We start from the raw sequence: 14,784 nt of genomic DNA on the forward strand, positions 1-14,784 counted from the left end.
TTATATATATTACTTATTGCAATTTATGGATATCTTACTATAATACATCACACTGTAATACTGCCGTAAAACTATGAATTTCACAACATATGCCAGAGATATTAGACCTGATTCTGTTTTTGATTCTTAGGTATTAGTTTGTGCTGTCTTATAGTTGATGTACTTTTCTTACCTATCAATAGGGACCACCCCCAAGTCCCCAAGGACAATGTCTGTGAAACTGCACTTTGCCTCTCCTGCTGATTCTAGTGGGCTCAATCGCAGTCGTTCGTTCACTGGATTTGGTTCACTGACAAGTAGAAGAGCCCAGTAAGTATAATCGAGTATTATAAAACAGCTAAAAACATATTGAGCTTGAAACTGTGCATCATTAAAGTGGCATTGCAGACGGTTACCAGACTAGTTTTGTGTGAGGTCCAGCATGAGGGGAATTGCACACAAGGCCCAAGGTGGTGTGTAGCTGAACTAGCATTTTACAATTAAACATGCTTAAAGGCCCCTTGTCCAATATCTCCTTCCATTCCAGGGAGTGAAGTTTAGAGGAAGTTGGGTGAGAAGAGTCTTGAGAGGAGAGCTGCTGGGCAGATGATTGCACAGAAGTTTTCTGCTATAGGTGAATGGCGAAAGAGATGATCAGAGGATTGATCAGATTTGGGGTGGAGAGTAGCTGAGACAAATAATTCTGGGGTCAAAGCAAGATTGCAAAGATAATGGCTAAATTTAGTTGAGGAAATAACTGGTAGGAATAGAGAACATCAGCATGAAGGGGCATATTAGTGAGAGAGCTGTTTATTGATGGTGAGAACATGGATTAAATTTAAAGAAATCGTTCTGGAAGAATTATGGACCAGTTAGCCTGACTTCTGTGGCTGGAAAGATGTTGAAGGTTTCGGGCTACTTTGAAAGCACATGATAAAATGAAATCATAGAAACATAGAAAATAGGTGCAGGAGTAGGCCATTTGGCCCTTCGAGCCTGCACCGCCATTCAGTATGATCATGGCTGATCATCCAACTCAGAACCCAGTACCTGCCTTCTCTCCATACCCCCTGATCCCTTTAGCCACAAGGGCCATATCTAACTCCATCTTAAATATAGCCAATGAACTGGCCTCAACAGTTTCCTGTGGTAGAGAATTCCACAGATTCACCACTCTCAGTGTGAAGAAGTTTTTCCTAATCTCGGTCCTAAAAGGCTTCCCCCTTATCCTCAAACTGTGACCCCTCGTTCTGGACTTCCCCAAAATCGGGAACAATCTTCCTGCATCTAGCCTGTCCAATCCCTTTAGGATTTTATCCGATTCAATCAGATACCTCCTCAATCTTCTAAATTCCAACGAGTATAAGCCTAGTCGATCCAGTCTTTCATCGTATGAAAGTTCTGCCATCCCAGGAATCAAAGTTCTGCCATCCCAGGAATCAATCTGGTGAACCTTCTTTGTACTTCCTCTATGGCAAGAATGTCTTTCCTCAGATTAGGGGACCAAAACTGCACACAATACTCCAGGTGTGGCCTCACCAAGGCCTTGTACAACTGCAGTAGTACCTCCCTGCTCCTGTACTCGAATCCTCTTGCTATGAATGCCAGCATACCATTCACCTTTTTCACCGCCTGCTGTACCTGCATGCCCACTTTCAATGACTCGTGTATAATGACACCCAGTTCTCGTTGCACCTCCCCTTTTCCTAGTTGGCCACCATTCAGATAATAATCTGTTTTCCTGTTCTTGCCACCAAAGTGGATAACCTCACATTTATCCACATTAAATTGCATCTGCCATGAATTTGCCCACTCATCTAACCTATCCAAGTCACCCTGCATCCTCTTAGCATCCTCCTCACAGCTAACACTGCCGCCCAGCTTCGTGTCATCCGCAAACTTGGAGGTGCTGCTTTTAATTCCCTCATCTAAGTCATTAATATATATCGTAAACCTCTGGGGTCCCAGCACTGAGCCTTGCGGTACCTCACTAGTCACTGCCTGCCATTCTGAAAAGGTCCCGTTTATTCCCACTCTTTGCTTCCTGTATGCCAACCAATTCTCTCCACATCAATACCATACCCCCAATACCCTGTGCTTTAAGTTTGCACACTAATCTCCTGTGTGGGACCTTGTCAAAAGCCTTTTGAAAATCTAAATATACTACATCCACTGGTTCTCCCCAATTCACTCTACTAGTTACATCCTCAAAAAATTCAATGAGATTCATCAGACACGATTTTCCTTTCACAAATCCATGCTGACTTTATCCGATGATTTCACCGCTTTCCAAATGTGCTGTTATCACATCTTTGATGACTGACGCTAGCATTTTCCCCACCACCGATGTTAGGCTAACTAGTCTATAATTCCCCGGTTTCTCTCTCTCTCCTTTTTTAAAAAGTGGGGTTACATTAGCCACCCTCCAATCCTCAGGAACTAGTCCAGAATCTAAAGAGTTTTGAAAAATTATCACTAATGCATCCATTATTTCTTGGGCTACTTCCTTAAGCACTCTGGGAAGCAGACCTTATGGCCCTGGGGATTTATCTGCCTTTAATCCCTTCAATTTACCTAACACCACTTCCCTACTAACATGTATTTCCCTCAGTTCCTCCATCTCACTGGACCCTCTGTCCCCTACTATTTCTGGAAGATTATTTATGTCCTCCTTAGTGAAGACAGAACCAAAGTAATTATTCAATTGGAATGCCATGTCCTTGTTCCCCATAATCAATTCACCTGTTTCTGTCTATAAGGGACCTACATTTGTCTTAACCAATCTAACCAATCTTTTTCTTTTCACATATCTATAAAAGCTTTTACAGTCAGTTTTTATGTTCCCTGCCAGTTTTCTCTCATAATCTTTTTACCCTTTCCTAATTAAACCCTTTGTCCTCCTCCGCTGGACTCTGAATTTCTCCCAGTCCTCAGGTGTGCTGCTTTTTCTGGTTAATTTGTATGTTTCTTCTTTGGAATTGATACTATCCCTAATTTCTCTTGTCAGCCGCGGGTGCACTACCTTCCCTGATTTATTCTTTTGCCAAACTGGGATGAACAATTTTTGTAGTTCATCCATGCGATCTTTAAATGCTTGCCATTGCATATCCACCGTCAATCCTTTAAGTATCATTTGCCAGTCTATCTTAGCTAATTCACATCTCATACCTTCAAAGTTACCCCTCTTTAAGTTCAGAACCTTTGTTTCTGAACTAACTATGTCACTCTCCATCTTAATGAAGAATTCCACCATATTATGGTCACTCTTACCCAAGGGGCCTCTCACGACAAGATTGCTAATTAACCCTTCCTGATTGCTCAATACCCAATCTAGAATGGCCTGCTCTCTAGTTGTTTCCTCGACATGTTGGTTCAAAAAACCATCCCGCATACATTCCAAGAAATCCTCTTCCTCAGCACCCTTACCAATTTGGTTCACCAAATCTATATGTAGATTGAAATCACCCATTATAACTGCTGTTCCTTTATTGCATGCAATTCTAATTTCCTGTTTAATGCCATCCCCAACCTCCAACCTCACTACTACTGTTAGGTGGCCTGTACACAACTCCCACCAGCGTTTTCTGCCCCTTAGTGTTATGCAGCTCTACCCATATGGATTCCACATCCTCCTGGCTAAAGTCCATATGGTTTCTTTATGAGGAAATCTTCAACAAATCTGTTGAAAATCTTTGAGGAAATAACAGACAGAACAGGCAAAGGAGAGCCAGTAGATGTTGCTTGCTTGGATTTTCAGAAGGCCTTTGACAAGGTGAGGCACTTGAGGCTGCTAAACAAGATAAGAGCCCATGATATTACAGGAGAAATACTAGCATGGATAGAAGATTGGCTGACTGGCAGGAGGCAAAGAGTGGGAATAAAGGGGGCCTTTTCTAGCTGGCTACCGGTGATGAGTGGTGTTCTGTGAGGGTCAGTGTTGGGACTGCTTCATTTTACATTATATGTCAATGATTTGAAATGTAGAGTTGATGGCTTTGTGGGCAGGTTTGCAGATTATACAATATAGGTGAAGGGGCAGGTACAGAAAGTCTGCAGAAGGACTTAGACACATTAGGAGAATGGTCAAGATAGTGGCAGCTGGAATATAGTGTAGGGAAGTGTATGGTCATGCTCTTTGTTAGAAGATATAAAAGTGTAGACTATTATGTTAACAGGAGCAAATTCAGAAATTGGAGTTGCAAAGGGACTAGGGAGTCCTAGTGCAGGATTCCATAAAGGTTAACCTGCAGGTTGAGTTGGTGTTAAGGAAGGCAAATGCAGTGTTAGAGTTCATTTCAAGAGGACTAGTATATAAAAGCAAGGATATAATACTGACGTTTTATAAGACATTGGTCAGCCCACACAGAGTGTTGTGAGCAGTTTTAAGCAGGAGTATGCGGTTAAGAAGGATAATAAATCAGCCATGATGGAGTGGCGGATCATACTCGATTGGCTGAATAGCCTAATTCTACTCCAATGTCTTATAGTATAAAATAGATAATTCAATTTCCCAACAGAAACAAATAAGATTGGGCTCCTTGTAAGTAACACTGAAGCAGGCCTATTAGTTAAGGCCATCTTCTGTATGTGACTATTCTCAGGCCTTATATAAGGGGAACAATTTTGTGCACATGTTGTTAAAAGTGAGCAGTATGCTCAACACCATTTAACTGAACATGTCTTAAGACCTCTATTGTCAATAGGCTGGGAATAAAAATGCTGAAGTGCATCAACATTTGGGTTTAGCATGAAACTTTAGTAACCAAGGTTAATAAGCCTTGCAGTAATTGTAAAGGCAAGTACTGCAGCTGCTGGAAATCTGAAGTAAAAACAGATCAGAAAATGATTTCAGGTTTGAAACAAGTGTCCAGGCCACAGAATTCTGTAAAAACGTGTTTGGCTTCTCTTTATGGAAAGTATATTGAAGTTGGTCTACTAGAATATCACAGCGAAGATACTGTATATTGGCCACTGAAATCACACAATTTATGAAGAGAGATTACTTTATTTATCTTTGTTTAATTTCATATTTTAAAAAATATTAAGGAATCATTTCATTGTTTTTAGTGTTTGATGTTATCATTTTAATCTTTCTATAACTTGATTAGTTGTTAAATCATTTTGAATATTTCTGAATGTCAAAGATATTCATAAACATTCAAAACTTCTTGAAAGTTTTGAGAATCTACTAAGTCAGAGGTAGGGCTCAGCTCAGCTGTGAGAACTATTTTTCTCAATGCATAGCTTATTTTCTGTCTACCACGTGATGGGAATTATATCTGTGTTTGCTTTGCCAAGTAAGATCAGATGGCCTCTGGAAGGAAGTTTTCATTGGGGATCTGAATAAAATAAATGCAGGCTTAGCAAGTATGTGAGAGGCAAGCAGGAGTGATTGCTGGAGCCAGGAAATTCTAGACTTACATTCTTGCTTAAATCAGTAAAGGTCCTTCTTAAGATATAAAGTTTTTTTGTTGCTCAGATTTAATTCAAACCAACAAAACAAACTTGATAACAGAAGAATAAATTTAAGGGCTCTTTGCTAGATGTAGCATTTGCTGGTCAAAATTCCTGAGTACTTTGTTTGAAATCATGCTGTCTGATTGACTACTGTGTACAGTACATACAATTCCCACATCATCCCACTTATGGTTGAACAGCTACTGAAGAAGTAGCAGATGATAGACATGAACTTATTTCCAGTCCTTAAAGTGGTTTTTAACCATTCCTATTAATTGAATTCCCCTTTTGCAAAGTATGTTTTCTCACATAGTTTGGGTTTACCTTTGAATATGATGAAAAATTCCTTTTGTGCTGTTTGTTTTTCCATAACAGCTGAATGATATAGGCCAAGACATTTCTGCCATTTGTTTAGTTTCTAGTTTGCCTGTCGTCAGTCATGAAACAGGCACTAAGCTATGAGCATTTCATACATATATCACTTGTGTTGCTTCGGGGCTTAATCTGATTTTAAACTAAACTGAAACAAGTGTTAAAATTACAGGAAATAGCATCTAGGTTTAATTTCAGCTAATGTGATCTGCTACTGTTTAATATTGGACAATGCAAAAACAACTTTATAGAATGGCTGACTGAGAGGTAGTAACAAGCTTTACTGTGATACCCCCACATAGTTTAGCTAGTAAGGAATTTGCCCTCTGGCTTTGAAAGAATCAATAAATAGTTCTGGTTTTATTCTAAAACAATTGGGCATTATCTGAGCTGTTTAGATTTCATTATAACTTCAATATTTTAAAATTTTTACTAGTTGTGTTACATGGTAAAATATAAGTTTGTGTATATTAAATTGTAAGTTAATATTAAACTGACTGTTTTAAATGAAAAAAATCTGTCATTACTACGATTTAGGACAAGAAGGATAAGCTTGCATTTAGTTACTCTTATCATTTAATTTTAAAGTATGCCTTAGAAATGCAAGAGCAACTACAATGTTATATGTATTAACATCTGCATTTGCTGGTCGATATTAACTCCCTCAAATGCCTCAAATTTAATATCCTTATCAGCAAACAGCATGGTATCACCACTCCCTGTCGCCAAACAAATATCAGTTGCTTTGCAGATGCATCAGGAATGATAGTGCAAAATTGCAAATGTTTCAGCTAAATAAACAAAATATTGATTGGGACTCCCATACTGTTAAAGGTCTAGACGGGTTAGAGTTTGTAAAATGTGTTCAGGAAAGTTTTCTAAATCAATATATAGAGCTACCAACTAGAAAGGATGCAATATTAGATCTCCTATTAGGAAACGAGTTAGGACAGGTGACGGAAGTGTGTGTGGGGGAACACCTTGGTTCCAGTGATCATAACACCATTAGTTTCAACTTGATCATGGATGAGGATAGATCTGGTCCTCGGGTTGAGGTTCTAAACTGGAAAAAGACCAAATTTGAAGAAATGAGAAAGGATCTAAAAAGCATGGATTGGGACAGGTTGTTCTCTGGCAAGGATGTGATTGGTAAGTGGGAGGCCTTCAAAGGAGAAATTTTGAGAGTGCAGAGTTTGTATGTTCCTGTCAGGATTAAAGGCAAAGTGAATAAGAATAAGGAACCTTGGTTCTCAAGGGATATTGGAACTCTGATAAAGAAGAAGAGAGAGATGTATGACATGTATAGAAAACAGGGAGCAAATAAGGTGCTTGAGGAGTATAAAAAATGCAAAAAAAAACACTTAAGAAAGAAATCAGGAGGGCTAAAAGAAGACATGAGGTTGCTTTGGCAGGGAATGTGAAGGATAATCCAAAGAGCTTCTACAGGTATATTAAGAGCAAGAGGATAGTAAGGGATAAAATTGGTCCTCTTGAAGATCAGAGTGGTCGGCTATGTATGGAACCAAAAGAAACGGGGGAGATCTTAAATGGGTTTTTTGCGTCTGTATTTAATAAGGAAATTGGCATGGAGTCAATGGAAATCAGGCAAACAAGTAGTGAGGGCATGGAACCTATACAGATTGAAGAGGAGGAGGTGCTTGCTATTTTGAGGCAAATCAGAGTAGATAAATCCCCAGGACCTTATAGGGTATTCCCTCGGACTTTGAAGGAGACTAGTGTTGAAATTGCAGGGGCCCTGGCAGATATATTTAAAATGTCGGTATCTACGGGTGAGGTGCTGGAGGATTGGAGAATAGCTCATCTTGTTCCGTTGTTTAAAAAAGTCTCTAAAAGTAATTCGGGAAATTATAGGCTGGTAATTTTGACGTTGGTAGTAGGTAAATTATTGGAAGGAGTACTAAGAGATAGGATCTACAAGTATTTCAATAGACAGGGACTTATTAGGGAGAGTCAACATAGCTTTGTGTGTGGTAGGTCATGTTTAACAAATCTATTAGAGTTTTTTGGGGATGTTACCAGGAAAGTGGATGAAGGGAAGGCAGTGGGTGTTGTCTACAGGGACTTCAGTAAGGCCTTTGACAAGGTCCTGCATGGGAGGTTAGTTAGGAAGATTCAGTCGCTAGGTATACATGGAGAGGTAATAAATTGGATTAGACATTGGCCCAAGTGGTATTGGAGGATTGCTTCTCTGAGTGGAGGCCTGTGACTAGTGGTGTGCCACAGGGATCAGTGCTGGGTCCATTGTTATTTGTCATCTATATCAATGATCTGGATGATAATGTTGTAAGTTGGATCAGCAAATTTGCTGATGATACAAAGATTGGAGGTGTAGTGGACAGTGAGGAAGGTTTTTGAAGCTTGCAGAGGGATTTGGACCAGCCGAAAAATGGGCTGAAAAATGGCAGATGGAGTTTAATACAGACAAGTGTGAGGTATTGCACTTTGGAAGGACAAAACAAGGTAGAACATACAAGGTAAATGGTAGGGCACTGAGGAGTGCAGTAGAACAGAGGGACCTGGGAATACAGATACAAGATTCCCTAAAAGTGGCATCACAGGTAGATAGGGTTGTAAAGAGAGCTTTTGGTACATTGACCTTTATAAATCAAAGTATTGAGTATAAGAGTTGGAATGTTATGGTGAGGTTGTATAAGGCATAGGTGAGGCCGAATTTAGAGTATTGTGTGCAGTTTTGATCACCAAATTACAGGAAGGATATAAATAAGGTTGAAAGAGTACAGAGAAGGTTTACAAGGATGTTGCCGGGACTTGAGAAACTCAGTTACAGAGAAAGGTTGAATAGGTTAGGACTTTATTCCCTGGAGCGTAGAAGAATAAGGGGAGATTTGATAGAGGTATATAAAATTATGATGGGTATAGATAGAGTGAATGCAAGCAGGCTTTTTCCACTGAGGCTAGGGGAGAAAAAAACCAGAGGACATGGGTTAACGGTGAGGGGGGAAAAGTTTAAAGGGAGCATTAGTGGGGGGCTATACATGGAGAGGTAATAAATTGGATTAGACATTGGCCCAAGTGGTATTGGAGGATTGCTTCTCTGAGTGGTGGCCTGTGACTAGTGGTGTGTCACAAGGATCAGTGCTGGGTCCATTGTTATTTGTCATCTATATCAATAATCTGGATGATAATGTTGTAAGTTGGATCAGCAAATTTGCTGATGATACAAAGATTTGAGTTGTAGTGGACAGTGAGGAACGTTTTCAAAGTTTGCAGAGGGATTTGGACCAGCGGAAAAATGGGCTGAAAAATGGAAGATGGAGTTTAAAAGGCCTGTTTCTGTGCTGTAACGTTCTGTGGTTCTATGGTTCTATATTTTAGGATGCATCACAAAAACTACAATGAGAAAATAAATTTTCCACATGAATGATCGTATTTCATATTTCCTTATGACAAATAAAGGGGCCAGTTGGCTCATCAATCCTCTGCTGGCTGTTAGAACAATCTCATCAATCCCATTTCTCCACATATTTCACTGGAGACCATTATGTCACACATTATGCCCAATAACGACTTCCTGATTTGCCACCAACCACTTATGTATGGTGTAATTTACACTAGTCAATAGAGCTAGCAACCAGTGTGTTGTTAGGATGGGGAAAGAAATTGGAGCCCATCTAATCACAGGGAAAGTGTACAAGAATATGCAGACAGTACTGGACATCTGGTCACTGCACTAAAGAGCACCACTAAAGTGCCTGAGTAACACACTCCTGGAAGTTCAGTAACCAAGCTGCCTGCATTTTATGTACTGTGGAATAAATCCATCTGTAGAACAAGAAAAAAACATTTCTCTGCACCATGATGCATAATTGGAAATTGGTAGTGATTTTTCTATGTGCAACAAAGTTCTAGAGGCTGGTGGATGCAAAGTAGTGAAGTTAACTCGGATTCCATATGCATTTGGCTCGGCATCTGTTAAGTTGGAGGATCAATGTGTATTGAAGAAACTGAATGGGCCTTAAATGGGAAAAAAAGACAATGAAGGCCTGCTCAAGTCTGAATTAGAAGGCTTTTCCTTATATTAACCATTACGAGGTAGTTTACACCAAAAGTTGACCATTACCAGGAAGTGCCCTGCAAAAGTCAACAATGAAATCCTCACAGACATGTTCAAAATAAGGCCATCTTATTTTCTGGACATGCTGAAGTACATCTATGTTTCCCCAGATGTCCACACCACTGCTGCAATCGATTGTCTAAGATCAGTGTACACACGCTCCGTCTCCCATCAGCAACTTCCGATTCCGTCATTCCATTTCAACCTCACTATTTGAGGTAGTGGTTGCGTTTGGAAACTGGTACTTTAAGAGCCCCAGCAAACTAAGATCACAATTCTCAAGCAACACTTAAAATAAACTGTGATAACTGTGCTTAAAGAATGGGAATTGTGCGTCTGGTGGAGTCCTTGCAGATTGTGCACTTAAAGAAAGAGTCCTGTAAGCACCCAGCTAAGGTTCACTCCACAGTGCCTTCTTACTCCATGTGTCCACATGCAAGTTAGTTTGGACCCTGTTGTCTTTATATTCAGCATGTGATTAGTTGGCAGGGTTTAATTACTTTTTTTTCAACTAGCTCCTCCATAATGCTATATGGTCAGTTTATTGCCAGTAAATTTAAATAAATGTGGGTGAGAAATTGCTACCATTTATGTGGGAGAATAATTTTCTTGGAGGCTGCCAGAGAGAGAAGAAAAATATTGGAAAACTGGAATGATAAATATAACTGTCAAAGGACAATCCAGTTTACAAAAATGCTTCAATTCTGAAAAACAAGTTGTTTACTTTTACTTGTTTTCAAAAATTCCTGAATTCCTCTAATGTTTATTATTTTATTTGGTATTCTGTGCAGATGCACAGATTTTATTTTTAAGCAGAAACAAATCAGCAGAGCATGAGATTTGTGAGGCATGTTTTTCTTTTAACAGTTTCCTAAGGAATTGTTGGGGAATTTTTGGATGTGATGCAGAGACTCCAGCCCTGAAAGAGATGATTCATTAGTGTGAAATGTTACCATTTTGGTTCTAAATTTCAACATATGCATATGGTTCCAATCAGATTTCAGATCCACAATTACATTCTGTAATATGTCAACTGTGAAAAATTGTAAACATTAGAGGAATTCAGGCCATCAAAACATACATACAATTCAATTCTTATATTTACAAATTTTGAAATGTTCTTGTTTCATCATGGTACATTTGGTGATTCTTTCTGAATTTTCCACAGCAGTGAAGAATAAGATGCAGGAAGACAGGAAAGGAAGAGGAAAGTGCAAAACAGAAACAAAAAAAAGTTTAATAATATGTAACTACAATAAGCAAGATGGATTAGTTAATAGCTTTCAGGTTACTCCTTTAGATTAATAATCAAGATCACTTTCAGGTTATTGAAAAAAATGCAGTCAATAGATTTATGAGGTGCATATATTAACTGTGGAACCTGTTTCTAGGTATTCAGCAGCTGTAATAGTCGGTGGATGTTGTTGAAATGGCAATGAAAATTGTTCCAAATTTAATTTCCTATTGATCATTGAAAAATTCAATGCTGAATCTTAATCTGAAACCTAAGTAGTAGAAGTCAAAGATATTTCAAAGATAGATTCTTTTGGTGATTTTTTTTTCCCAAGTCAAAAAAAAACTCTGCTATCTTTTCCCTTATGAAGTCCATGTGGCTTGTACAATGCAAGATAAACAAAGAATTCATGGCATTTCCCATTTTTCTGAGGTGGACACATCTAAAGGTGGATTGCCCAAGGCTTTTCTGCACTCCAACCATGCTTTTAAATGGATGAAGCTAAGTTATTCCCTGTGCCATCTTTTATGTGAAAATAGTACTGGAAAGTTTGATCTTAAAAAGAATAGAAATGTTTAGATCGACAAACAAGTGGCGGCGGAGGGTAGAATATCAGAGAGAATGAAGAGGCGGACTTGAAATAGAAGAGAGCAAAGAAGGGAAATGCAAAGATTAGTCCAATCTCCCTTGTCCTTTGTCCCTCCCTCCTGGCACTTATCCTTGCAAGCAGAACAAGTGTTACACCTGACCTTGCACCTGCCCATACATCCCCTCCCTCACTACTATTCAGGGCCCCAAACAGTCCCTCCAGGTGAGGTGACACTTCACCTGTGAGTCTGTTGGGGTCATATACTGTGTCTGGTGCTCCCTGTGTAACCTCCTGTATATCAGTGAGACCTGAGGTAGATTGGGAGACCGCTTTGCCGACCACCTACGCTCGGTCCACCAGAAGAAACAGGATTTCCCATTGGCTACCCATTTTAATTCCACTTCCCATTCCCATTCTGACATGCCAGTCCATGGCCTCGTCTACTGTCGTGATAAGGCCACACTCAGGTTGGAGGAACAACAGTTTATATTCAGTCTGGGTAACCCCTAATCTGATGGCATGAACATTGATTTCTCAAACATCCGGTAATGCCCCACCCTCCTGTTCTTCACCATTCCCCATTCCCTCTTCCCTTTCTCACCTTACCCCCTTGTCTGCCCACCACCTCCCTCTGGTGCACCTCTCCCCTTTTCTTTCTTTCATGGCCTTCTCTCCTCTCCTATCAGACTCCCCTTTCTCCAGTCCTGTATCTCTTTCACCAACCAACTTCCCAGCTCTTTACTTCACCCCTCCCTCTCCTGGTTTCACCTATCACTTTGTGTTTCTCTCTCCCTCCCCTCCACCTTTTAAATTGATTCCTTAGCTTTTTCCTTCAGCCCTGTTGAAGGGTCTCGGCCTGAAATGTCACTTGTACTTTTTTCTGTAGATGCTGCCTGGCCTGCTAAGTTCCTCCGGCATTCTGTGTGTGTCGCGGAGAAAATGTCCTTTCATTCATTCAAATGTTTTCCCAATAGATATGGCTGCAGGATTTAAAATGGTGGCATTGTAGTTGGTTCCTACTTTATTTAAAAATTTTAAAAATAGATAAAAAATATCTATCTAATTCAACGGGTTAAACCTACTGATTGCCTGCATTTTTTTGGTAGTTTACATGATGTGTTATTTAGGCGACTGAGTGTAGAAAGGAATGTATAACATTCAGATATGGGGCGATAGATGGTAAGTGCCAACTAAACCGCATAAGTACCAAAGCTAGCAAGTAAGACTTGCTGTCCACCTTGTCAGGATGTGATGGCAGCTACCCACTTGCCCGAATGAATGCCTCAGGCACATTTGAGGTAATTAGCAATGAATAATAAATGTTTTTTCATTTATGCCTGCATGAATAAATTAAAAATAAATTAACACGGAGCTTTGTATTATTATATTTATTACAAAACCAAGCAGAAACTTCCCAGAGTGTTTGCTTATGGAGAGAGTAATAGTTTGTTCCTCATGTTCCATCTTTCCTTGATAATGTTCAGTTCTAGTTGTGTGATATTGTTAATGGAATGAAAGCTACTGATATCCAGAGGTGATATTTACATTGAATTACCAAAGTTATTATCTTCTTTTGCAGGGCTTCTTTTGTCAGTAGAAGTTCTCCATTATCAAGAAATTCTTCAGTAAAATCAACAAAGAGGCTAGTGACGTCGCCAAAAAACTCTAGCACTTTGGAGCCACAGCCAATTCGTGTGGAGAAAATATGCAAATCATTAAGGAAAGGCCTGAAGTGAGAACCTTTAAAAACATGTTTCTATGTAAAGAGGAATGTACTCAATTTGGCATTACTGATCTATATAAACTATAGTGTGATCTAGTACAGTTAGGCAAAGTGATACCTCTTCAGATTAATAATCGCTCCACAGCAATTCTTAGTGCCAAGCAACAGTTTGGAGGAGACAGTCTTCATATCAATATTTGCTGACTAATGCCACCCTAATTCTCCTCCTCTATTATGCCTCTCACTAGCCTCTCTCTATCCTCACCAAAGATAACTAGCATCTGCTGCAGTCTCTGCACAATATGGCTTGTAATTCTCATGAATTCCTCCCTTCAGTAGATAATGACTCCAATCTGATGGTGGAGTAAAGAAAGTTGTTCTTAAAACATTGAATGTAAGTGTCAGACTCCTCCCTGATAGAAGTAGTGGGAAGAGGACATGTTCCAGATAGTGAGGGATCTTAATGAAGGATGCCGCCTTTTTGAGGCAACATCTCTTGAAGATGTCCCTGGTGGTTGGGAGAGTTGTGCCCATGATGGAGCTGGCTGAGTCTACAGCACTCTGCACAGTTTCTTGTCATTCTGTGGACTGGAACCTCTACACCAGGCTGTGATACAACGAGTCAGACTCTCTCCACTGTACTTCTGTAGGGATTTGCAAGAGTATTTGGTGACATACTAAATCTCCTCAGACGCCTTCATTTCTTCACAATTAATTCGGTGGGTTTCTTACGACTATTTGAGAGGATAAACAAGGTCTTAGTTTAATACAACATCTCTAATTTTACATCTGGAGGGTGTCCTAAACATACAGCCGTCTCAGAAACTAAGTCTACAATCAAGTGTTACTACTAACTTTACCAAGTACAGGTCATCCTTGGGAAATGAACAAATTCCATTTTTACAGATGTTGATTGGACTATTTTGTTCATAAGTGAGAAAATAATACAACTCATTTGATAAGGATCCATACTTTCACAGTATGATAATGAATGGTATCAAAGCCACAGAGGACTGATAAGTAAGAATGATTGCTAAAAGTGGAAAGAGAAAGGAAACTATTCTGCTATTTGGAGGAACAAATGTAGTATGCATGCCAGACTTTTGAATTTACTAATATTATAACAATTCATTCAATTGTGTCAGACATTCACAACCTGGGGATGGCCAGTAAATATTTTTTTGTATCAAAATCGGCAAATGTAGCTAACAGTTGAACAATAACTGAACTGGTGACTGAGCAAGTATGTCTGAAGATTTAACATGTGGTTAAACTTTTAACATGTGGCCTTAGAAGTCTAGTCTGCGAATTCACTTACCTGTTCATAACTGGGT

General features: G+C 39.5%; 1 protein-coding gene across 6 annotated transcripts in view; it reads left to right on the top strand.

The window, feature by feature from the left end:
* ripor3 (RIPOR family member 3) overlaps positions 1-14,784 on the top strand; it is a 193,766-nt gene that overhangs the window by 73,406 nt on the left and 105,576 nt on the right. For all 6 annotated transcript variants that reach the window (XM_072239973.1, XM_072240012.1, XM_072240003.1 and 3 more), the window contains 2 exons: positions 183-309; positions 13,307-13,459. In XM_072239973.1, coding sequence (XP_072096074.1) covers positions 209-309; positions 13,307-13,459 — 254 coding nt within the window. In that variant the 5' untranslated portion in view covers positions 183-208. The remainder of the gene's footprint in view (positions 1-182; positions 310-13,306; positions 13,460-14,784) is intronic.

This window comes from Mobula birostris, chromosome 2 (assembly GCF_030028105.1).
Source record: "Mobula birostris isolate sMobBir1 chromosome 2, sMobBir1.hap1, whole genome shotgun sequence".
Classification (NCBI taxonomy): domain Eukaryota; kingdom Metazoa; phylum Chordata; class Chondrichthyes; order Myliobatiformes; family Myliobatidae; genus Mobula; species Mobula birostris.